The following is a 25,984-nucleotide window of genomic DNA, read 5'->3' as shown; positions in this document are numbered from 1 at the left end:
TAACATTTGTACGTTGTGGATGGGTGTGGCATGTACCAATGCCTTTAAGTGTCCCCATAGCCAGAAATCCAAAGAATTTAGGTCAGGTGATCGAGGAGGCCATGCTGTTGGACCTCATGGACCAATCCATCGTCCGTTAAACTTCCGGGTTAGATTTTGTCTCACGAGGCGTAGAAAATGGAATTGTGCACCGTCGTGCATATACAGAAAGATAGCCTACACAACTGAATACTGTACTAACAATACCATCCCATTGCATCTCCTCATACTCATCCTCTTTCACAATAGCTCTGCCAAGACTCTGGAATTCGTTACCTGCTAGCATCAGGGACTGTCGAAATAAAATTGAATTCAAACGCAAACTTACTAGGCAGTTGGTCAGTAATTGAGACTCGTTCAGACATGGTTTCTTGTAAATAGTTCTCTTAATCTATCTCAAAATATTTCAGTATCCGGTAATTTCATCACTATAGGTTTTTTGTTTTTTATTGTAGGTTTAATTTGTAATTCAGTAAATACAAAAATATTCTTTGTTCTTAACTTGTATGATAAAATGTCTAGCTTTCATTAATCAGGTAATCTTGTCGTACTTTAATTTCTATTGTAATTTTAATTGTAAATTTAATATTAATTGCAATTTTATTGTTCATATTATAGTTGTAATCCCCTGGTAGAGGGGCAGAGAAGGCCTGATGGCCTTATCTCTACCCGGTTAAATAAATAAATACTAATACTAATACTTACTAACACAAGTAAAATCATAGACTTCCAGTGTGCTTAAATGGAACAGGCTCATGTTAGTAGATTTACTGGCACGTAAGAGAACTCCTGCAGGACAAAATTCCGGCACACCAGTGACGCTGATATAACCTCGGGAGTTGCAAGCTTCATGAAATAAACCATATTAAAGAATAATTATAGGCTCCGTAGTATCCTGGACTTTTGTTTTTTACTACATTGTTTACTTCTGTTGAGGTATGCTATCCACTCTTAAAACATGCATCCTTGTTTCGTGTTTTTAAATAAATGACGATCAATCGCCACAATACAACATGGCCCATATCTCAACAGATATTTGTTTTCGGACACATGTTTACAGGAACTTTTTTTTTCTAGTTTCGACGTATGTTGCCGCCTGTAAAAATATGCGACAATCTTTAAAAAGAAAAACATATATTTATTATAAACAGTATTAACAGAAGAGCAACTTTTCATTTCATTGTCACTTAACCGCAAAGACATAGTTTCTTCTTTTGATGTTTGCTATGTACATTCCCCATTTTCCTTCCTCTATGATAACTAGGCCTGTGACATTGGAGCATGTGCACAGTGAAAGAAAGTCAACTCACTCCAGGATATACACAGAGTACGCAGCACCGCTCCGTCTTGTACAGTACAGTCTGCAGAAGAGAATAATGCACACATCCCTCTGAATTACTTTCTATCTTTATTTAACTTCATTTCAACTATTAGAAAATTTCATTCGAAACATGTTGGGTTAGATTTATTGTCTATTACGTGTTTAGTTTGTAATTACAGTGAACAACAATATGCATACTCAAAGTTTCGAAAGGGTATGCGTGTCTACTACTGTCTAGTATGGATTTGAATGCAGAAAAGCTGCGAAACGACAGGTGCATATGTGAAATATCTGACATCTAAATTGTATGCAGTGTATTTGTCATCCGGCAGAATATTACCTCCTGTCAGGGTAAACTGTGACGTTTACCATCTTTCTGTGTGTTGTTTTCAACGTAGTTACTGCCTTTAACATAGAGGATGCTGCAACGGTAACAATCAGAAGTACTTTGTCATCCTCTATACCTACCTGATGGCCATAATAATTGCTTTGCATGTTGAAAAACCCCCACATATTGTAGAATTGTTCACAGCATTTATCACATCACATGACAGTAGGTATGATCCAGCAGAGTCTTCCGGATCTAGAGCCCCAACAATCACATTAACTAGCCTACATGCCACCCAACAGCATCTGTCGTCTCATCGATTGACACCCATGTGTGTAGGTTTTTCTCGACATAGTACTTCCGTAACATAGTCTGATGTGGAATTTCTCTTCTAGTGTATTTCTTTAAAAACTTGCAGAAAGCTGTATTTGCGAATTTATTAAATGGTTTGTCGGCAGGTATAAATGCCTTACACATGTCTTCATAAAATGTTGAATTTGACATAGGGTCCTTCTACACATTTCCTTGTTCCAGCTCTTCATGTTTCATTGTACTTACGTGCCTTTGAACATTATATCCCTTGTTTTTAGCAGACGTAATTCGACATTGCAAAGTTTACAATACAGATTGTTATTTAGAATGCAAAATACATCTGCACCATACTGCGAAACTAAATATTGTAGTTCCAAGACGTATTTCTTTCCTTCTGAGCCATACTGCGGAGCGCACTACACTTCACGGCAGTTTGTATTATATTTGAATGAACTGTACCGCGGCGGTTGTGTCTATCCTGTAGTGAATTGGTTTTTTCTTTCACTGTAAACATGCTCCAATATCACAGGCCTAATGATAACATTTAATATTGATATGGTATATTGACCATTCACAATACCTTAATTTTTTTATAAAGGGTTTTTTTCACATGAATCTTGGGCTGATTACCTGGTTGAGGATTTTCCGAGGTTTTCCACAACCGTAAGACGACTGTCAGGTAGTCTATGGCGAATCCTCGGCCTCATCTCGCTATCACCAATGCCATCGACGTTGAATAACTTTGTAGTTGATACAGCGTCGTTAAATAACACAGTAAAAATCTCCACTTGGAAAAAATAAAACTTCTTCCTCTCCTTGTGATCTTTATATATCATATAATTATGATATTCAGTATTTTGCAGGAAGTTAATTCATTAGATCTACACGAAACTGAAATTAAGACGGAATGTGTAGACCACAGCTATGATCTGAAATCAGAGATGATATTTGAGGAAACTCCTGTGCCTTTGACTTCCCCATGCTGAAGAGTGAAGCTGAGGTGAGTGCAGTTTATGAAGTGTGTTTGTCGCAAGTTCTGTCTCTGTTATTTACTGACTGATGTGGCTGCTACATTCAGGTGTACAGGGAATACCATTGTTTTTACCATATTGTCCATTTCTTCACCCAATAGTCTTTACTGATTCTTTTCCACCCCTCGTTTGTTTTAGAGCCTCCAATGTTGAACGTTCACTAATTCATATTCACGTCGATGTTTTCATCAGCACTGATAATTTTTACCACATACATTTAAATTTAATTGATAGCCCAGTATAAATTTCGGGTCAGTCTCAGTTACGCCCGTAACACACTTGCAGAGTTTTCGCCAGCGAGAAATGTGTTGCGAGGAAATTAAAAAATTGATAACATGGATCCAAATGGACGTCCACATACTGGAAGAGATTTTCGTTCGAGGCAAAAACCTCGTGTGACTCTCTCGCTGAAATCGGTAGCTCAGCGAATTTTCTTGACACATTTATCAAAGATGTGTGACATTTATACTCTTTATGACGATTGAATGTAGAAAAAGATATCACAGGTGGCGATGAATTGTATTGTTTTTATTTTAAAATGAGGAAAGATGGCTGATAATTGCAGTCACAAACTTATCGAACTTGTACGAAATCACCCGTAGGCCTATTTATATGATACACGGGATGAAGACTATAAAAACACGAACATTAAAAGAAGAAATGTGGAGACAAATATGAGATTATCTGAAAATAAATAGGGCTATATTATATTTTGATGAGATTTAATAGTATTGATTAAACATTTGAAATAACGTCTACGTAATTTCAATAAGAATATATACGAAAGAATTCTCCATCATATCACGAATAGCAAAAAACTGTGGTCCATTGAATCCGAAATAACGCCTAAACGTATCATCATTCAAATCGAAATCAGTGTCCAAAACTCGCCCTTATTTTCGTAAGTTACAATGTGATTTTCAGATATTTCTGGCTTTAATTTTAGCCCTACTTTTTCTTTTCATTAACAAAATATGTTCATGTAATTCCATTTCCTCATCATCTGAATACTCAGATTCAACATAGCGTTCGCACGTAATTTGTAAAGTACCACAATATACTTAAAGGTTATATATTTAAGTACGACAATGTAGGTAAAGACATAACCTATAATATTTCCCCCAACAAGTGATTACTATAATCAGAAAAATGCTTTCTGCATGAAGGCAGTGCATAGATGATCATAGCGAGGTGTGATCTGTGATAGCGAGAACTCGCCAAGTGTGTGGAGGAAGGCTCTTCGCCTCTTTCTCGCAACACATTTCTCACTAGCGAAAACTCTGCAAGTATGTTACGGGCCTTAATATACACACATGATGTGTTATCTTCCATTGTTTGTTAGAATAAGATAATTTTTTTGTCAGGATTGTAAATTCTTTTAAAATTCTGCTTACTCTTCAACCCTTAATTTAGTCTTGGGTTTGCTAGAAAAAAAAAAATGTGAGATAGCTTCCCTACCAAAATGTTCGCATTACGAATTTTGCCGTAAAATTTTATCGACTGTGAACGTGATATTCCTGAATTCTACTCACCTGTGTCCATCTTAGGATAAGATTCGAGGTTCATTCTTATCTGATCTTCCAATTGACTTATCGATTATGAAATCCACTGATGTGTAATAACAATTAGCCTGCCTCACAGTGAAACGAGCGGGCCCTGGTTGAAATTCTGGTTGGGATAAGTTACCTGGTTGAGACCTTTTCCGATCTTTTTTCCTCAATCCATTAGAACTGGATAATTTTCGTCTTTGGACTCTGGATTCATTTCGCTGGAAATATGACCGTCATTTCATTGAGACGCTAAATAACTACAGCAGTTGGTAAAGCGTCGTAAACAGTGCCGGATTTAGGTATAGTGCCGCGCCTAGGCACTGCTAAAATTTGCCACCATCGAACTCTCTCAAACAGTTTGTAAGCAGCTATTATACAGGTCATGTTTAGTTTAAATTAGTCTTAAATGAAATGTTACATTGCAGAAAATACAAAATACATGCTTCTAACTTGTCAACTATAAAGATTTCCTTCGCAATTTCTTCACAGAGAAATAATTGATGATGTCATGAAGTCGATCTGGTGAAGCACATTAGAGTCGATGCAAAGAAATATATTCAATCTTATTCATTGTCGGAGCAAAATTGATTTGTGAAAGTCAAGCTGTGGTTTTATTTTAAGCAACGGTTTTGTTGGTGGTGTAGTTATTACAAGTATTTCTTACTTCGATAGGAAGTATAAAGTAAGTTGAAAAATAAACTCCAACTTTTTGTGGAATAAACCTTTCTTATCGAATTATATAGTGTACGTGCTAGAAAGTGATTAAATAGTACTGTTGACGATTTAATTATAGTATTGCAAATGTAATTGAGTGTTGTGGTTACTATTCATAGGGATAAATAATAAACACATATCCAATTTGATTTTCAACAATGCATTCTTGTTTGTACAAGCAGTTTCATAGTATAATAACGTGATACCAGCATTACAATATAATTATGCACCTGAACACTTCCCTTTTACTCTTGCCGCTACTACGACAATGCGATAGCAAACAATATTCGACTTCCACAAGATGTTCAAGAACAAACTTCAGGAAAGATATACCAACAAGTGTTTTAAAAGCAAATTTCACTTTTTATTTTATTTAATTGGGTTATTTTATGACGCTGTATCAACATCTCAGGTTATTTAGTGCCTGAATGAAATGAAGAAGATAATGCCAGTGAAATGAGTCTGGGGTCCATCACCGGAAGAAACCCACTTAAGCTCTTATTGGGTTGAGGGAAAACTCTGGAATAAAAACCCCAACCAGGCAACTTGCCCCGACCGGGCTTCGAACCCGAGCCACCTGGTTTCGGGGCCAGATGTGCTGACTGTTATTCCATAGGTGTGGACAGCTAGCAAATTTCACTGTTAAAAAAAAACAGAAAAAGAGAGAGAGAGAGAGAGAGAGAGATAATGGAAAGTGGAGAGATGTGCCTGATACCTCGGCGTAAATCCGTAAATTAACCAATAAGAGAATTGTTTACGAAAATGTTAGGTAAATAGGATATATCGTAGTAAGTTCAATGATATTTTGTTTTTCACTTTTGTATATACATAGGTTGGATAAAAAGTAATGGCAACACTGCTGTAACGTGACGATGGTGCGTTCGAGAGTTGCCAGCTGTATGGACATGAACAAGGACTGTTAGATGAGTTAGTGTAGCCAGTGGCGACAGTACTCTGTCAATCTACTGCAGTGTGTAGAACGTTCACTTTCATAGTGATAGTGCGAGCGCCCTAAGACCACGTTTACAAAACTAGAGCAACGTTCCTGGATCAAAATTGAAGTGACACGAGGTCGTAGTGCACAAGAATGTTTTCAGGGATTGCGTGAAGCATGTGGCGATAGAGCGTTGCCATATCGCACAGTGGCACGATGGGTTAAAGCGTTTCGGGAAAGCCTTGTTGGAAGTGATGTTCATTGTGGCGTATGACATTGATGGGGTAATACTGCACCACGCTGTACCTCTAAGGCAGACGGTAAACGTGGACTACTACTGCAGGTTCCTGCAGCACCACCTTCGTCCAGCCCTCAGGAGAAAACGACGACACTTGGGGGTACAGAACCCCATCATTCTTCATGATAATGCAAAGAGTCATACCGCTGCTGCTGTCAAGGACCTTCTGCGTTGCTCGCAATGGGAGATTCTGGAACATCATACTCACCCGATATGATCCATGTGATTACGATCTCTTCGCCAAAGTGAAAGAACCACTGCGAGGGAAACGGTACAATACCAGAGATGAACTTATCCGTGCTATAGGACGGTCAATATGGAACATCAACAAAGATGGACGCGCTGATGATGTACGACACCTTCCAAACATTTGGCGAAAGGTGATAAATAAGGGGGGCGACTATATAGAAGGTACGTAAATTTTGTACCCTTGTGAATAAAGCCATGTCAGAAATATCGAACTGTTGCCATTACTTTTTATCCAACCCAAGTATTTGCATAACATACTTATATCAACATTGTTCAAATTGTTTACTGGATTAAGTAGCATTTGAATCAGTTATGCAGTGTATAAACTACTATCTATTGAGTCCTGAACTACAATTGTCTTGTAGCTTCGTTTTTTTCATAATGTTCTTGTACAGAAAGATCCACTTGAGTTAAATAAATTGGAGGAGGTGATCAAACTGGAAGTAACGGCAGAACAGGATGAAGTCTTAACTGAGAGGTGAGTGAAGTATTTGAGAATTTACTTCGTTGTTACTTTCACTTCTATACAGAGTAGCCCAAAAAATATATGCACTGTTTGTTCATCAGTAACTTTCGTACAAATTCAGATAAAATTCTCGTTTTGTGGGAAATTGTAGCTTAATATAGATGTTCGAAGTTAGAGTCCCCCCCCCCACCAGATAGAAATCGAGAGATGTTAGACCCGTGACACACTTGAAGAGTTTTTGCTAGCGAGAAATGTGTTGCGAGAAAGAGGCGAAGAGCCTTCCTCCACACACTTGGCGAGTTCTAGTTATCAGAGATCACACCTCGCTATGATCATCTATGCACTGCCTTCATGCAGAAAGCATTTTTCTGATTAGAATAATTATCCGTTGCGGGAAATATTATAGGTTATGTATTTACGTATATTGTCGTACTTAAATATATAACCTGTAAGTATATTGTCGTACTTTACAAATTACGTACGAACGCTATGTTGAATTTGAGTATTCAGATGATGAGGAAATGGAGTTACATGAACATATTTTGTTCATGAAAAGAAGAAGTAGGCCTAAAATTAAAGCCAAAAGTTTCTGAAAATCACATTGTATCTTACGAAAATAACGGCGAGTTTTGGACACTGGTTTCGATTTGGATGATGATACGTTTAGGCGTTATTTGAGGTTCAATGGACCACAGTTTTTTTTTGCCATTCATGATATGACAGAGAATTCTTCGCAATATTCTGATTAAGGTTACGTAAACTGTTAAGACATATAGATACATTATTTCAAATGTTTAATTAATACTATTAAATCTCATCAAAATAAAATATAGCCCTATTTATTTTCAGATAATCTCCAGATTTCTTCTTTAAGTTTCGTGTTTTTATAGTTTTCATCCCGTGTATCATATAAATAGGGCTAAGGATGACATCGTACAAGTTCGATAAGTTTCTGACTGTAATTATCGGAAATCTTAACTAATTTTCAAATAAAAGCAATACAATTCATCGCCACCTGTGATATCTTTTTCTACATTCAATCGTCAATAAGAGTATAAACACAGTCTGGTATAAATGTCAAACATCTTTGATAAATGTGTCAAGAAAATTCGCTGAGCTATCGATTCCAGCGAGAAACTCGCGCGACTTTTTTGCCTCGAGCGAGAATCTCTTCCAGTGTGTGGACGCCCATTTGAATCCTTGTTATCAATTTTTTAATTTTCTCGCAACACATTTCTCACTGGCGAAAACTCTGCAAGTGTGTAACGGGCCTTGAGAGCGAACGTCGCCATCTTTGCTGTAGAAAATAATCGATTTCTAAGAAACGACAGTCAGTCAATCGAGGACATTGCATATTAATATCGATTGTCTCCAGTTGTTCAACTATGAACTTGAGAATTTACAAGTTCTAAACTGGCTTTAAATGAGGAAAAAATAACGAATGTATTACTTCTTGAGGAAGAAGAAGACCATTATGATCGAATTACATATATGTACACAAACGGACAGATACTCCAGAAATGTTTAAAACCAGACATAAACAAGGATTATGCAAATCAAGTCTTTCAGGTGAAGCTCCCTGTAAAGCAGATTTGAATAATTTCAAATTATTGAAATTATATACAAGGATGTTGCAGTGCGCTACTTTGTATACTTACTGATCAAATTAAATGCTATATTTCTTTACTTACCGTAGAGCAGTTTAATTTTATTTTGTCTTTAATTGAAAATGATGTGAAAAGAATTCCTAGCTCATTTGTTGAAAAACCAAGTCCAGCAGAAAAATTGTCTATTACCTTAAGTTACCGTAAATAATATTGCAATTATAATGTTAGAACAATTATTCGTGTTTATTCAGTTATATCATTTTTAGAAATACATAGCATTCCTCCGTCTGCTTTTTACAAATATAGTACTGGAGAGATCCAGGAGCATTACAAGGGGACTGACCACTTGCATTATTTTTCATAGAGACCAAGTGCATTGTGATACAACTGTAGTTTCAGTTCCTCAAAACTAAAATGTTTCCAAGTACACTAAAATCATATAGATGTAAGAACTGATGGCATGTTAAGAAATTTATGAGCTTTAATTACAGTATATCAAATCTATATGGGTTTATTATCGTTATTTCATTTCGATATAACTTGAGGGTGCTCTATTCATGGCGAAAACATTTGTCAGCTTTTATGTACCATTTCATGTAATACCCTAATGGTTTAAAGCATGATTATTGATAAGTAATTTGACTATAATGAACCTATATATATTTGATATTTATATTACCTATACTTATCGGACCCAACTTGCCTTTGAAATTTTTAATTACAGTTATTTTGTATATCAAAGGATTTTTTTCCAACGCTACTTATTACCTACCAAAAGCAATAAATTTGTATGCGTTAGAGCTTGTGTATTTGCGTGCTTATTCTATATAGTGATGATTAGAACCCAGATATATGAGAAAATTTCTTTTTTACTGGGGGAAGTAAATCATTTGCCTAGATATAAATGTGTTTTGGAGTAAATCAAAGTGACAGGGTCAATTTTTATTTTCCGTATTTTGTCCTTTTAGAATGTATATTACTAATAAATGCCTTTTTTGTCATTTTGAAGCATTGTTTTTGGTTTATTTGCAATTCTCTAATTAATTGTAATGTAATGTGTATGAAATTTAAATACTTGAAACAGTGAATAACTTTACAAACAATAGTAAAAAAAAAGTAAATTATTTCGGTGCTTAATCTGCTAATAATCGAGCTCTAATACTTTTGGTGTAATATGAATAATGATCGATAATCCACAGTTACAAATATAATATTGTCATGTCTTCACGACACAGACAATCAGCTTTATAATTTTAAATATTAAGCTCGTTCTCATAGTATTTGCCACGTAGCATTTTCAATTGTTTGCTTTCATATTTTCAAATCTTATTGTTACAATTTTGTGCTACACGTGTTTATTATTCTAGTTGAAAGAAATTTGAGTGAGGAACAGTTAGTTATTGTCAGGTGATAGAAGGTATAAGATCGGTTAGCTAGAATGCCTAAATTTAGTAAACCATTGAAAAGTAAACTTCATGCTTACGTTAGTGAATTTGGTGCCCATGTGTTTTCAACCGATGGGACAGTTTTGTTATGTAAGTTTGTGAAGTGACAGCTAATCACAAATAAAAAAAAAAGTTTTTTGTAAGTCAACATTTGGCACCTACGAAGTAAATGTTTGAGTTATGTTGATATAATTTAAATTTATTGCTGATATATATACTATTCTTTTTAAAATTTGTAATGCCTTTTTCAGAGATTATTGTGCCTCTTTTTTACGTTTTATTGCCTTTTTTGCCTGCCTATTTTAACTGTTATATATACCTAAACGTCCGGGCTCTAGTGATATATATGTAAGTTTGTTGCTTTATTTATTTTTGTTCTCAGTAAAAGCACCCTTTTTTCATAGCATTGCCGGTAAGGATCCAACCCACTGCGACAGTATTGCACAAGATGAACTGCAGACAAGCAAGAAGATACACAAATGTGATGTTTGTGGAAAGCGGTTTTTTGACTTGGAAATTCTCAAACGCCATTCACTCCTGCACAAAAGCGAGAAGCGCTTCTCTTGCAGTTTCTGTGGAAAGCGTTTTTCGTATTTCGGTTCCTTAAAAAAACATGAAAGTGTACATACAGGAGAAAAGCCATTCGGTTGTGATGTGTGTGGGGAGAATTTCTCATGTTACAATAATTTAAAAAAGCATGCATTCCAACATATAACGGAGAAGCCATTTATTTGTAATATATGTGGAAAAAAATTTACACAGTCTAGTCATCTCAAAACTCATGAACGTCTACACACTGGCGAGAAGCGATTTGGCTGTGACGTGTGTGGGAAAAAATTTTGGACATTTAATTATTTGAAAATACATATTCGGATACACACTGGCGAGAAACCGTTCAAATGCAATGTTTGTGGGAGCCGTTTCGCGTACAACCATAGTCTGACAGGCCATATGCAAATACACACTGGTGAAAAGCCGTATAAGTGCAAGATATGCTGCAAATCTTTTGGGGGAATTTCTAATCTGAAAGTACATAAACGCATCCACGATGTTGAGAAGAAATTCGCTTGTGAAGTGTGTGGAAAGCGTTTTTCGTGCAAGGTATATTTAAGTAAGCATGCAGTGGTACACTTACGACAGAAGTTCAAATGCCATATGTGTGACAAATCTTTCTGGCTTTTGCGACGTCTAGAAAAACACTTAAGCAGACACGTAGTGAAGAAAGAGTTCACTTGCGATATTTGCGGTAAAATTTTCTCTTCCAGAGGGCACCTGAAGAGTCACGAATGGAGCCACACAGGGAAGAAGCCATTCAAGTGCGACATTTGTGGGACATCTTTCGTTTCTTCCAGTTACCTCAGAAATCATGCAATATTACACACAGGCGGAAATATTCAGTTCCAATTACCGCGGAAACTTGTACGCGAATTCGTGCTTTCTCCAAAGTCATGCACAAATTCAAACTAGTGATAAGACTAGAAAATCACTCGTCTGAATTTTTCCGATTTTATATTTTCTTTCGTCGTCTGGGTACTTTACATTTAAAATTTAACAAATGCACAATAAGTCGTTTGTAATTTGAGTAATTTGCTGTGTTTATTTTATTAAATTTACTAAATTAAATGTTCAAAAATTTTCCCCATTCTTAGACAGTAACAAAGTCTATTTTGGTACCTCTCGCGACCTTTTTTTGTGTGTTCTCTGAATAATCGTCGCTCTGGGTGGCGCAGTCATCATAGTGTTGATCTATGACCGAGGTTACGGGTTCGATCCCGACCCAGGTCACTGCCATTTAAGCGTGCTTAAATGGGACAGGCTCTGACCTTTTTGTTTACAATTTATAGTACTACAAACATCTCCTTGCCCCATGTTGTTATTCAAATTATTGTATTTTAGTCAATTACATTTATAACAACCGATAACGAACAGTTGACGTTTACACAACTTTTCACAACAATGCGAAATACGGCACAGTCAATGCCTTTTCGATCTAGACCAGGCCGTAATGTTTGTTCGGGTTTTCTATTTCAGACTTTCGAGCTCAGTGAAATATTATATTATAACTTTATTGTGTATCATAGCTAAGTTTTATTTAGTATAATGTGTCCATAAGTTCCCTTTACTTCTTATTGCATAATTTGTTGCAGAAATAATTACAAAACTGTGTTATTTTAATGTGAAGAGAATTTTACGTGTTAATATAATCTATTCGCATCAACATTTTAAGTTTAGCATTGAAGCTATTCTGATTTTTAATAAAAACGAATTTATATTCTGATTTTAATTTAGCACATCTACCTTCCTTAATTGTGGATTGAAAATTTACCATACCACTCCTATGAAATTACTGTACGAAGGATTGTGTTACTTCGTCTTTTAAAGTTTTAGGTAAGTACAGTAATTCAGTACTCAATTGTAGTATTAAAATACAGACAAATTGAATGTGCGGCATATGATACATGACATTATGCTTAATTCTAATGTATAATTGCGAATATAGGAATATAAATAATAACCTATAATTTCCATATGACGTAACATAGGCCTACATATGTAATGGAAGGCCATTGGAGACTTTGTAAATCTAGTTGCTCTAGTAATAGCGCTGTGAGGGTAACGTATTTCAATATAGTCAAGTGTCCGAAGGCCAATAAGGCAGCACTCATAAGCGGTGGAACTAGCACTGAGGTAGTTGCTGCGATTTCGCAAGTGAAAATCGTTGAATTTGTAAGAGATTTTTTGTGGAGGTGCAGGTGATCGTATCAGCAAGACATAATAAATGCCAAAACTAATCAAACCTAACCTGTCACAGATCCGTATATGCAAGGAGTATGAGTAGAAAGCAATCTCTGCCCTTGTTTAGCCTATTAACATAGTACATTAATCAGAGTTTCAGATTGGAGTACCGTAAGAAACGAATAAATACAACTGAAATAGAGACAAATCGTATTTACATGTTATCACACGTAACTTTTTACTTAGGCTAATTATGATGTATAAATGCGAATATTTAAGTATTAGTACAGCAAACGTAACCTATAATTTCAACATGTCAAAATATCATTACGGTGCAACTGAAAATTATTGAATCGTGCATAAATCAATGTACAAGAATTTCGCAATATTTAATCCAAATAAATTGAGGTATTTCACATACGAACAACGTAATTTTCACACCAAAAATAATATAACACCTTAACTCGCAAGTGAATTATGTCTGAGGTGTGTCATAATCATTGTTTTAAATTTATTAATGCAATTACAGTACATTTTAGAGAAATGAATGTTACTCTTTATGCATTGCAACTAATTTATAGGGTTGAGACGCCTCCCTCCTGATCGGGTTAAGCCAGTCACATGGTCTGCCTACATTAAATCACGATGGTAGTGACACAGTCTCTTGTTTCTAGTACTCACAGCGCTCCATGCAACTAACGCGAGAAATGCAAAAAAAAAAAAAAATCATCCCAAGCTTCGTGACTATATACTAGATCGTGGTACTCCTTCTTTTCTTTTTATCCTATCAGTATATAACTCCTTGGTCTAAATGATCAACAACATCTCGATAGGTATGGCGGACTAATTTCTAGCGCGCGTACGTCAACGCTAGCCAAGAGAAGATGAGGCATAAATTAGTACGATGGTATTCAGGGTTGGTAACACTCCACCCTTTTCTTTGCCACAATATTTTTCTTATCTGGTATACTAGATCACTTATAGACAGATAGGTCGTCCTTATAGATTTTGAAGTTTGTCAGGTCTACTACCCTCCCTTGTAGTTGTTACGTAAGGAGTAACGTCATTATTCCCATTTGAATTGCATTAGCGACTGTACTGCCATCTCGGTTCGTTTACGGCGGACAGGTGGCGATCCTGGCGGTTGTTCTCTTGAAAGTGCAAATGATTTTAACATAGCGTTGACATAATTATATGATCTACTGGAATTCAGTCTAGGATCGACGTTTTCCCCCTGAACTGAGTATATACGCATAAAACAAGATTTGTGTTCTCCAGTTATGAATGAAAGTTGCTGATAATCCATTAAACATATTTTGTAATAGATTTATAGACGAATGCCTTTCGCAACATCTCAAAAATAGAAATGAGCTGCTTCTGTGTTATTTTGAACGAGGTAGAGGAAGAACGCCACTCTATATTCTTCTTCTAGCTGATTGGTTATTTCTAAAAATCTCTAGATACTTCGTGTTATTGTACGGTGTGACGAAATGCTCATTATTACAGAGTGACTGCATGGAAAGTCATAGCAGCAAGAAATATTCAGTTAATATGTTTGGATATATCACTGATACTACTATTGCGGCTGAATTATAGTAGAAACAACAGCGAGAAGTAAAATTCGGAGTTTAGTATAAAATTTTAAAGTTATTGTTACATGATCCAGGATACTCTATAGGCTATCATGATTTTTTTTCACGTCATAATACGTGACCGGATATCACGGCATGCTTGATCTTGGAAATCGCCATTGCTGAAATGTTGCAGCTGCAAAGAGATATTTAAATACATTATTTTCTCCCACAAGCAACAGGTAATTCATTTTATTGCATATAAACGTAAGTTAAATGATTTTTCTTCTTCGGGAAGGGACATTGTTTCAGAGTAAGGCAAACATTTTGGAGTAAACTACATTCTTAAACTCTGCCTTTCATTGCAACTCTCATTTGTGTACATCTGCTCATAGTCAAATTAATTTCATTGTTTACACAATCTAAGAATTGAACACAAGAGGATTATTTGGCATCCTTATTCGTACTGGTGTGCATTGGAAGGCAGTTATTAATGAATACGAAACTAGGTAATTAAATAAGAATTTGGTTTTAAACTGGTTTGCCATTATCCGTTATAGACTGCAAATATTTTGTAATAACATTTAATACATCTCACTGTACACGCGTACAGTCAATAATATATCAGTGTGAATGTCGTTCCTAACATTTAAACTGAAATAATTTAAATATTACATGAGTCCATTAATTTGTATTTACAGTAGAATGACATTATCGAAGGTGGAGGTTTTGTCTTGTAATTTGTTTGAACGATGTTGTGGCGCCAGTGTTGCCAATTTTGCCATTTTCCAGCTGTATCTAGATATTTGAAACGCAAATAGCTGGAAGGGGGCAGAGGAGATATGTGCTATGTTCAAATAAAGAAAACTGATTCCAATTCACTTGAATAAAATAACTCGGATAGAGTTCTGGAATTCTGGGGTGAAGTAAAAGAATGCAGAGATGTTAGGGGAAACAACGCTTTTAAAGAAGTTTCTGAAAGTGTTCTGAAATAATTTTTTTAGCGTCTGTCCAACGTAAAGGTTGAACGATTGTATAGTCAGATGAACGCCATAATAATTCATATCGCAATATTTAAAAAACTGAAGTTATTAATACCATCGTAGTAATTAAAAGAGAAGTCTTAGAGGAGATGGGAAGTGTTGTGATCAAAAGACTTTTCACACAAGTTCTCATAGACAGACTACACAACAATGCCACAAGTTCCAGTATTTCCACCAAATTAGATACTGGTGATCTAATGGTTAGATTGAGAGAGTCCTATTTGGTAAGTAGAATTAAAATATTTAAATATGTGTTGATAGAAGTGCAATGAAAGTAGTAGAAACTGACAAATTTTAGAGAACGGAGGGCAAAACTACCTCTGAGTTACTGAGGATGTGAAAATCCTCCATGACACCACCTTATTAGTGACAACGTCACACAACAAAAAATTACCAGCTTATATACAAGGCATTATAATAGCCTAAATTAACCTACCCTGTCACAGAATCGGATATGAAAATTCTAATAATATCCTAAACTAACCTACCACATTCGTATATGCAAGGCATATCGTGTGTGTATACTCACATAAAGCTTTCCTAATGTTACCAAAGTTATGTTGGTATGACTGAGGAGAGAGCTCTAAACATTTGAAGATGTATTAGGTTAAGTACGAGATAGTAATGCAGCGCTCCATTAGCCGAAAGGGGGGGGGGGAAGAGATTGAAATGGGAAAAATAATAATTATAATAGGCCTATAGTTTTTATTTCCCACCTGTTTTTCAACCAATCCCACAAAACATTTAAGTTAATGTATAACTGGCATATGTAAAAAAAATGGCAACTTGAAATGTAACTCAAAAACGTATTATGTTTAATTACAGTTTTGCCTTATTGTATTGTATATCCTAACATACAGGATGATTTTCAAAGATTCTGCCATATTCTAGCATTTGATTTGTGTCATCATTGTGAAGAAAAATGTTCATATATCCATGTGTCCCATTTTGAATAGTTTCGGATAAAATAATGATTTTTTTCCTTCTGTAACACGCATCTCTATGAACTTCTCTCTCTCTCTCTCTCTCTCTCTCTCTCTCTCTCTCTCTCTCTCTCTTGACGTCTAGAATTGTGTGTGACAGTACAGCTGATAGGAGCGACACAGTAGATTTGTTCCAGCATGGTTCAGAATCACAGTAGCTCAATGTGCGTTGTAACACAACTAGAACTGATTTCGAACCCATACTGAACGCCCAGTTTCCTGTTGTAACGTGCTTTAGAACTCATCTTGTTCGGGACGAGTGAAATTGGTTTGGATTAAGAGCAGGGATCTGGAAATTCTGAACTGTTGACGCATGCGCAGTTACGGTTAAAATGCATCGAGACAAGGGAGATTAAAAGAAAATAATAATCATTATGAGTGATTTGGAAGGTGATAGCGATATATTTTACGAATAATTAAGGTTGGAAAATGAATATAATTTTAATATGACTATTACACTCTTACTACGTCATACTACTTTTGACCAATAAAACGGTACGAAAGGTCGTATTTCAACCAATCATGGCTGCTAATCGCACAATTTTATCGTGTCCCTAGCATTTGTTTCTTTGCTTGCCAACATTTGAAACTGCGCTGGTCTGGCCATCAAAAATACATACATACACACACATATATATATATATATATATAATTACAAACCACTCCAGTCGATGCACAGCAGTTTCAAATATGACTCGCATTGGCATTCAAGAACAAGAATTAATAAAAATCACTGATCATTCCTATGCATCATCTGAAATCCGATTTACAAATAAATGAAGAGCACCATTCGGAAATCCCGAATAAATTGAATACACCATGTAGGCCTAAATCAACGAGTTCCACTTCTATTACGCACACGTCCAATATAACATCAATTGAACCACCAACCACATTCAAATTTGAAAATTGTACACTCATTAATTATTCCTTTTAAAATTATTCATTCGGAAAATCTGAATAAGTTGAATACAACATGTAGGCCTAAACCAACGAGTTCCACTTCTATTACGCACACGTCCAATATAACAGCAATTGAACCACCAACCACATTCAAATTTGAAAATTGTACATTCAATAATTATTCCTTTTAAAATTATTCATGTTTATTTTTATGTCATCGTCGTTAATTAAAACTTTTCTAACACTTGTGTATATTAGTTAGGTTATGTTATAGCTTCTGCTATATGATATTATGGATAGTCACGTATCAGAGATTGTTTAATATTAAGATTTATTGTATATCATCTGTCAAGTGACGTTGATTACTGGGATTCGGATAATTGAAGTGGAATGTTGCATTTTAATAAAAATGAAACTGAATCAACAAAGTCTTCTTCACTAGTAACATTGCAACCATGTATAATAGATCGAGAACTTCTCGCTCACTAGTGCCATCTAGCATGCATCTAGCGTAATATTTGTAATGTTGAGATGGTACAATCACATTCTACTATATACAGTCGCGAAGCTCAATATGTAGTAAAAATGCAAACATGAGTAGTTGCCCACCACTAGGAGCGCTACTCTCGCCTCATCATCGCAGATCTCTCTCCTAGCAGACGACAAAATATGTTACACTTTCGTTGTCGTGTTCTTTTGGAAAAATTAACGCCTTCCTTCCATTATTGAAATATTAAATGCATAAAGTGAATTTATTATTTTAATGAAGTATATAAAATTCGACCATAAACTCGAAGATACCTGCAAGAAATAGGTTAATATTATTTTTGTTTGTGCAAAACGAACTCAAATTTACTATAATCGCTTCACTCATTCAAGATTATAGCGATAATTAACTATAAAACCAATAAATATTAATTTGCATTTCTCTTTACAACAATAATAATGAAAATATGAATTAATGGAGTAACTTACGTGTACCGGTACTTGTAGTGTAGGCTTACGTAGTTAACAAAGTGGGATGAGGTTAAGCAATAATAATCACACCAGAATTGGAAATAAAACGTGATCAATAAATTTTATTGTAACAGACTTTTCCTATGTCTCTAGTAAAGTAACAAATAAAAATAACAACAAAATTAACAGCTATAATTAAAAACATATCCTTTGAAAAAAAATAGGCCTAAGCAATAATAATCCCATCAGAATTGAAAATAAAACGTGATCAATAAATTTCATTAAAACAAACTTAATTTGTCAACGTCTCTAGTAAAATATTATTATTCCAATTATTGTATTTTAGACATTAACACTTTCATTACAACAAATAACAACATTTCACAAGCATCAATTTGAAATACGCAACGAGCTAGCACTCGATGGAAATACGACACAGTCCAAAGTCGACCGTGGACAGTCTATTGTTTCTAGTTGCTAACCGCTTGGAGCGCTTTATCACGAGGTTTGCAAAAAATCACCTCAAGCTTCGCGACTGTATATAGTAGACTGTGGTACAATAATACATTTGAAGACAGTTGTATTTTCGTAAGTCAATTAATATTTTATTGTATTGGAGTACTTCGTTACTTCTAATCTTTATATACTTTCTTCTAATCGTGTAATAGTCAATTAAATCCCACTCGAGTTTTGATTTTCTCTAGATAAATCAAAACGTCTAGTGAGATTACTGTTGAGAAGAAACTCCGAAGGTCCTGAAAGAAGAAGTCAAGAAACGTTCCAAAAATTTAAAATCCCGAACTAGTTCTGACACCGTGCACAGCTGGCGCATGCATCGAAAGAAGTTCGATATTAGTTCGGAACTCATTCTGATTTGCTTGCTGGAACAAACCTAAAGTCTCGTGACATCAGGGTCAGAGTTACAAATTCGCAAGACCGATACAACTTACATACCCAGGGCACGAGGCGACATCGTGTATTACTGCACGAGGTGGGGTCTTTGAAAACCGGGTTTAATACAGTTTTCTTTTTTTCAGATCAGTAATAATGCGAACGTTCTTTAGAGAACGCCACTCTATATTCTTCTTCTAGCTGATTGGTTATTTCTAACAATCTCTACATACAGTAGCGTGCAAATTAATCCGAACAACGTAATTACTTATACAAAAACACTCAAACGGAATAAAAAAAAAGGATCTAAGACATACCTCAGTAATCTATGTGGCCTCCCTTGTTCCTAATAACAGCTCTGAGACGATTTGGCATGGATTCCACTAATTTCCAACACACATTCTTCATTTCTTCATCGCGAAACCATACACCAATGAGGACAGAAATCATCTTCTCCTTTGTAGAACAATCCATTTTTTGCATTCTTCTTTTGCAAATGAACCACAAGTTCTCAATGGGGTTGATGTCGGGTGAGTTGCCTGGCCAGGGGAGTACCTGAATATTCTTCTTGTTGAAGAATTCTTTAGTTTTTCGAGACGTATGGCATGCTGCCAGGTCTTGGAACACACCTCTACCATCCGGAAATGATTTTTGCAACTGGGGTACGATTCTGGTTTCCAATAAGTGAATATATTTGCCAGAATTCATCATTCCCTTGATAGGTATTAATGCTTCAGGCCCTTCATGTATATAACAACCCCAAAACATTACTTTAGGTGGGTATTTGGGTGCTTGTTCGAGATGAGATGCTGTTACTTTTTCGAATCCTTTCCGTACGTAAGAAACACGGTGGCCGTGGACCTCGAAATGAGACTCATCGGAAAAAAGTACATTCTTCCAGTCATTCACTGTCCAGTGTTGATGTAATTTTGCGTTTTTTGCACATAACAGGGGTTAGCAGTTGCTTCTTAATAGGCTTACGAGCCCTTCGTCCAGCTTCCAAAAGTCTACGCCGCACTGTTGTGACGTGAATATTCGCCCCAGTGGTAGCCATTAACTCGCGGGTTAAGTCGACAGCAGTTAGTCTAGGATTTAATTTACTTTTCCTGACAATTAAACGATCATCTGCAGGTGAAGTCTTCCTTTTCCGGCCACAGTTTCCTTTTTTCTGGGGTGTGATGGATCCAGTCTCCCTGTATCGTTTTATGATCGAATTAACAGTAGCTAAACCGATGTGACATTCTGCAGCAATTTGCCTCTGTGTCATAGAAGAATGCTCTGCTAATGTTATAATTTTAGACCGTTTTCGTGGAGTTGTATCCATTTGTGAAGACGACAGAATGTACACAGGATTGCAGTATTAAGTCTTCAACACAACTGAAATGCTTATAAGTACAAAACGACAGGCAAAATGTCACATATTATAAAAAAAATAATAACGACAGACCTTCACCAATGGAATTACACGTACTACAGATGTCAATTAAAGCGGTATGAGCAACTGTGAGGCCAACGATGACAGAAAATGTAAAAATATGTCGTGTTCGGATTAATTTGCACGCTACTCTACTTCCTGTTTGTGTACGGGTGACGAAATGCTCATTACTATAGAGTGACCAGCGAATATGGATTATAAAGAATGGACACTGTGCAAATTTTTCCGTGTTTTGTTTCTCTGTGAGCCAGCGGCTAGTTCCACTTTCAAGCGCTAGAGGTAGTGTATTCGAGCATACGCTAAGATAATAATTGAGAATAGAGTTGAGACACAGGATCCAAACATCGTCTACCTTATTGCATAATCCAGTAACGCTTTGCTTCAAATAAATTCAAGTTAACAGCTTTTCCTTATTTCTCAGTGAGAAACTAGTTGTGATATTAATATTTTATATTTCAGATATAATACATTATATTATAAAATAATATAATACATTACCAAATTAAGTATCGAATTCGTTTAATATTTGTATAATAATGTAATCTAGGTGTATGGTTTTACTTCTCGTAAGAGTTTTGTTTTTCCATTTTCAGCGCTATCAAATCGTTACATATTTTAATTGTTGTTGGGGTCAACGTCTCAACTCTCATTATAAAGGAACTCTAGAGTCTAGACATTACAGTTAATGAAGGATTTATTATTTTCTGGATCCAATTTATTTTATTTGAGTACATAATGTACCTAGATGTATTAATTATATGTGTTATATTTCCGCTGTGTCGACTGCTAGCTGGTGTGATGTCAGCGCCAACTCTAGGGAGAAAGCAGAATCTCACGCTTTAGCTGGCTTGAAGGTCGTTGAAATCAGTCCGGCTACATCAAAGATACCGACGCTAAGTGTCCATTCTTTATAATCCCTATTCGATGGAGTGACTGCATGGAAAGTCATAGCAGCAAGAAATATTCAATTAATGTCATTGGATATAACACTGATACTACTATTGCGGCTGAATTATAGTAGAAACAAGGGCGAGGAGTAAAATTCGGAGTTTAGTATAAGATTTTAAAGTTATTGTTACATTATTCAAGATCCTATATAGCCTATCACGATTTTAATTCACGTCATAATACATGACCAGATATCACGGCATGCTTGATCTTTGAAATCGCCATTGCTGAAGTGTTGTAGCTGAATATTGAAATACATTATTTTCTCCCACAAGCAACAGGTAAAATTCATTTTATTCTTTAGTGAGTTTATAATACTCTGTACCATGCTCGTAAATAATTTAAATGCTTAAACCTTCATAATTTCCACGTTTATGTTCATCTTTCAGGGGGATGAAGCACACGATTGATAAAACTATGATAATATATGTTTATGTCTATTATTCCCAAGCGTTGTTTGTAACATAAATAGGCTAATGTAAATGGTCCCTGTATTCAAAATAAACATCTATGCTGATGTAGACATTATTTGTGCGTGTGTGTGTTTGTGCGCGCAAATATATACACACACAATAAGAAGATGTTATATTATATTATTTAATAATAAATTTAATTTAAAAATGATAATGTGAATATCCAAATATCCTAGGAACTACATATGAATTTCAGTTGCTCATTAATTTCATTTTTCAGTCGAAATGGATGTGATCAAAGTGGAACATGACGTCGATCCCTTGGCTTTACAAAGAAGTGATAACACTGAGATAGAAGAGGAGAAGCCTTTGTCTGAGGTAAACTATATTGACCGAATTTACTTCATTTACTTACTGGCTTTTAAGGAATCCGCAGGTTCATTGCCGCCCTCACATAATCCCACCATCGGTCCCTATCCTGTGCAAGATTAATCCAGTCTCTATCATCATATCCCAACTTCCTCAAATCCATTTTAATATTATCCTCCCATCTACGTCTCGGTCTCCCCAAAGGTCTATTTCCCTCCGGTCTCCCAACTAACACTCTACATACATTTCTGGATTCGCCCATACGTGCTACATGCCCTGCCCATCTCAAAGTCTGGATTTAATGTTCCTAATTATGTCACAATGCGTGCAGTTCTGCATTGTGTAACTTTCTCCATTCTCCTGTAACTTCAACCCTTTTAGCTCCAAATATTTTCCTAAGTACCTTATTCTCAAACACTCGTAATCTCTGTTCCTCTCTCTTAAAGTAAGAGTTCAAGTTTCACAGCCATACAGAATAACCGGTAATATAACTGTTTTATAAATTCTAACTTTCAGATTTTTTGACAGCAGACAGGATGACAAAAGCTTCTCAACCGAATAATAACAGGCATATATTTATTCTGCGTTTAATTTCCTTTAATTTTCTACCGAGGGTCATTTATATTTGTTACTTGTTTATATATTGTTACTGTTGACTGAATTACTATTCATTTTTAACTACGTTGTTTTTAAAGTATCGTGTGACGGAAAAATTATCCTATTATAACTGTGGACGTGACAGGCCACACAGAGCAAATACCAGCGGGTCATTCCACGAAAAAGCGACATTTTCACGAAAAATAAAAATCTCACGAATCTCTGCTTGTTATAGCCTATGTCATTTTTTTCGTTATGATCCGAATTCTTTTAATCTAATAACACTCATTGTGTAAGAATACGTATGTGGGACAAAAAGCACCAAGAAGTCTGTGGTTTAAGAGCGGGAAATTATCTACTAGAAATCACATATTTGAATGCACATTTGAGGCAAATAAATCATTACTTCTGTATGTTAAATGCAAGTGCGGACCTTTGTTAATAATTACAATACATAGAAACCGTAATACAATGATTATTTCGTGCTTGGTTGCAATTATTACAAGGAAAGGTTGAGATTTCGTGTGTCACGCTCAAATGGACATTTGTTTATATTTATTCAAAACCATTTAATTTTTTCATGTTTCATAAATGTAAAAGTGAGACACATCACATAACAATCAACTTCTTATATGGACAACATTTTGATTTATGTACGTATTCTACAAGAAAAACACGTGACACACGTAACACAATGACTGTGACACACGAACAATTTTTGTTGTTATTGGAAGTCTTTACGTCTAAACATAATCAGTAGTGGAATTTCAAATACTTATTGTTGATTTAGATAATTGTGTGTGCGTGCACACGCACCTGTGCGTTTTTTTTTCAATGTACATAAACTGTAAGTTAAACACTTTTGAAAATGTGTGTTCCATAACTGTTGTAAGCGGGAAAGGAACTGCCCATGCTAACCCATTATCTCCTGGCCTAGTTGCCTCATAAGTGATGCCTTCTTGGTATCACTTGTGAGGTTCACACCTGTCTTTGGACAGACTAAACAACAACTGTTGTAAAAATATAGTGTGTAGGCCTAAAATTAGCATAAGACAATTTATGCCTAAAGTTCGTATAAAATATTTATTATTTTTTTAATTCCTTGAATTAAAAACTTACAAAAATTGTTTATGTTAATTTATTTCATATAAAAAAGCAAGCTTATGTAGTACATTTATATCGTAAACAGGTAGCCACCATACTAGCCTATGTATAAATAAATTGGTGTAATTGTTTGCACATTACGTAAATGGTACTAAATTTCTGATATTAATTTAAAATCGTTTTATTTAATAACACTTATTAACTTACTCTAGGTGTCATTGAGCAATTCTAAAAGTTAGGCCTTTTTAAATTTATATTAGTTCTTTTATTGATATAAATATTAATACATTTTGAACATTTTTGATAGTATTTTCAAGAATTGAAGTTGGGCTGAGTACTTGGTTGGTTTTTTTTTCCGAGGTTTTCTCCAACCGTAAGGCGAATGTCGAATCTATGACGAATTCTCGGCCTCATCCCGCCAAATATCATTTCGCTATCACCAATCCCATTGACACTAAATAACCTAGTGGTTGATACAGTGTCGTTAAATGACCAAGTAAAAAAAAAACGTCAAATATAGGCTACATGTGAAGTTAGAAAATCTTGTGGTGGCGAAAAATTTAAAGTGTCTGTGATGTCCAAGGAAGGGAAGTACTACAAATGGTTGACATATTGGTATATTCGTCACATGACATTGCATAGGAAATATCACCACATATGGTTGTAAACAACTGTGGATATTTTAAATTTAAAAGTGCAATCTAGCGTTGTTTTGTATAATAAGAACTGTAGGCATAGTGTATAAGTCTTCCACAAGAAGTGATGTATTTATAGTGCATTTGAAACAGTTAGTAACCAACATGACAGAAATGTTCGTGTGTCACAACATATTTGCAATATTTTGTTTCTTAATGGCACTGTTAATTTTGTTTAAAGTTCGTGATTTAGCAGTTACATGTACTATACAAGTGTCTTAATAGTTTGGAAAACAACTGAATGCATTTAGCCTATGTCATTTGGCACAATAATAGGAACATTTTCCATTTTGGTGATAAATCTAGTGGCAACAAAATGTTCGTGTGTCACACCATACAATATTTAATATTTTTTTAATTATTAATTATTCCTTTTCATTAAGAATTTGTGTTTATATTTAGGAATGATTATGTTAAAAGACAGTATTTTTTTTTTCATGAATTACAAAGCATTTCATTAAATATCCTGTGAAGATCATAGTTAGGTACTTAAAAAATGTTACGTGTGTCACTATGGAATGCCCCTAGCTAGCCAATTGCTGTCCTCAAAATTACATGCTTCAGCAGAGGCGGACGATCATCCAACTTGGACGACGGTATCAAATGGTTACTTTGATGATCTACTCCTCATCTGTTATAGTTGGCCAGGAGAATCGGTTTTCGATATCCTGTTGTAGCTCGTCTAGTTAATCTAAATGCTTAGTGCTTCATACAGTGTCTGAAATTTCATAAACTTTCTCTCCTTACGAAGACTCGAACGAGTTTTCATTTAGAAGAAGAAGTTTACACAACTGGCTTCATATGAGTGAATGACTATGTGTCAAATGCTCGCCATTACACAAACGAAGAAACATTATGATATATTACATAATTATTATGTTTTGCAGGAACGAGCTTTATTAGATTTGGACGTCACTAGAATAAAAACAGAATGTATAGACCACAGATATGACATTAAATCGGAGATAGTATTTGAGGAATCTGCAATGCCAATTGACTTTCCCATGATGAAGAGTGAAGCTGAGGTGAGTGCAGTTTTTGAAGT

General features: G+C 35.3%; 1 protein-coding gene across 7 annotated transcripts in view; it reads left to right on the top strand.

Annotated features, from left to right (window-relative positions):
• Positions 1-25,984, top strand: part of LOC138692017 (zinc finger protein 493-like) — a 51,905-nt gene that overhangs the window by 4,510 nt on the left and 21,411 nt on the right. The window contains exons 2-4 of one of the 7 annotated variants that reach the window (XM_069814799.1): positions 2,864-3,000; positions 7,172-7,254; positions 10,699-12,502. In XM_069814799.1, coding sequence (XP_069670900.1) covers positions 2,980-3,000; positions 7,172-7,254; positions 10,699-11,761 — 1,167 coding nt within the window. In that variant the 5' untranslated portion in view covers positions 2,864-2,979 and the 3' untranslated portion in view covers positions 11,762-12,502. Of the gene's footprint in view, positions 1-2,863; positions 3,001-7,171; positions 7,255-10,698; positions 12,503-14,702; positions 14,844-21,745; positions 22,043-22,454; positions 22,553-25,826; positions 25,965-25,984 lie in introns of those variants that run through there. The other 6 variants (XM_069814797.1, XM_069814800.1, XM_069814795.1 and 3 more) reach the window with 6 other exon arrangements.

Source organism: Periplaneta americana, chromosome 16 (assembly GCF_040183065.1).
Source record: "Periplaneta americana isolate PAMFEO1 chromosome 16, P.americana_PAMFEO1_priV1, whole genome shotgun sequence".
NCBI lineage: Eukaryota > Metazoa > Arthropoda > Insecta > Blattodea > Blattidae > Periplaneta > Periplaneta americana.
This window is presented reverse-complemented; position numbering and strand designations above follow the sequence as displayed.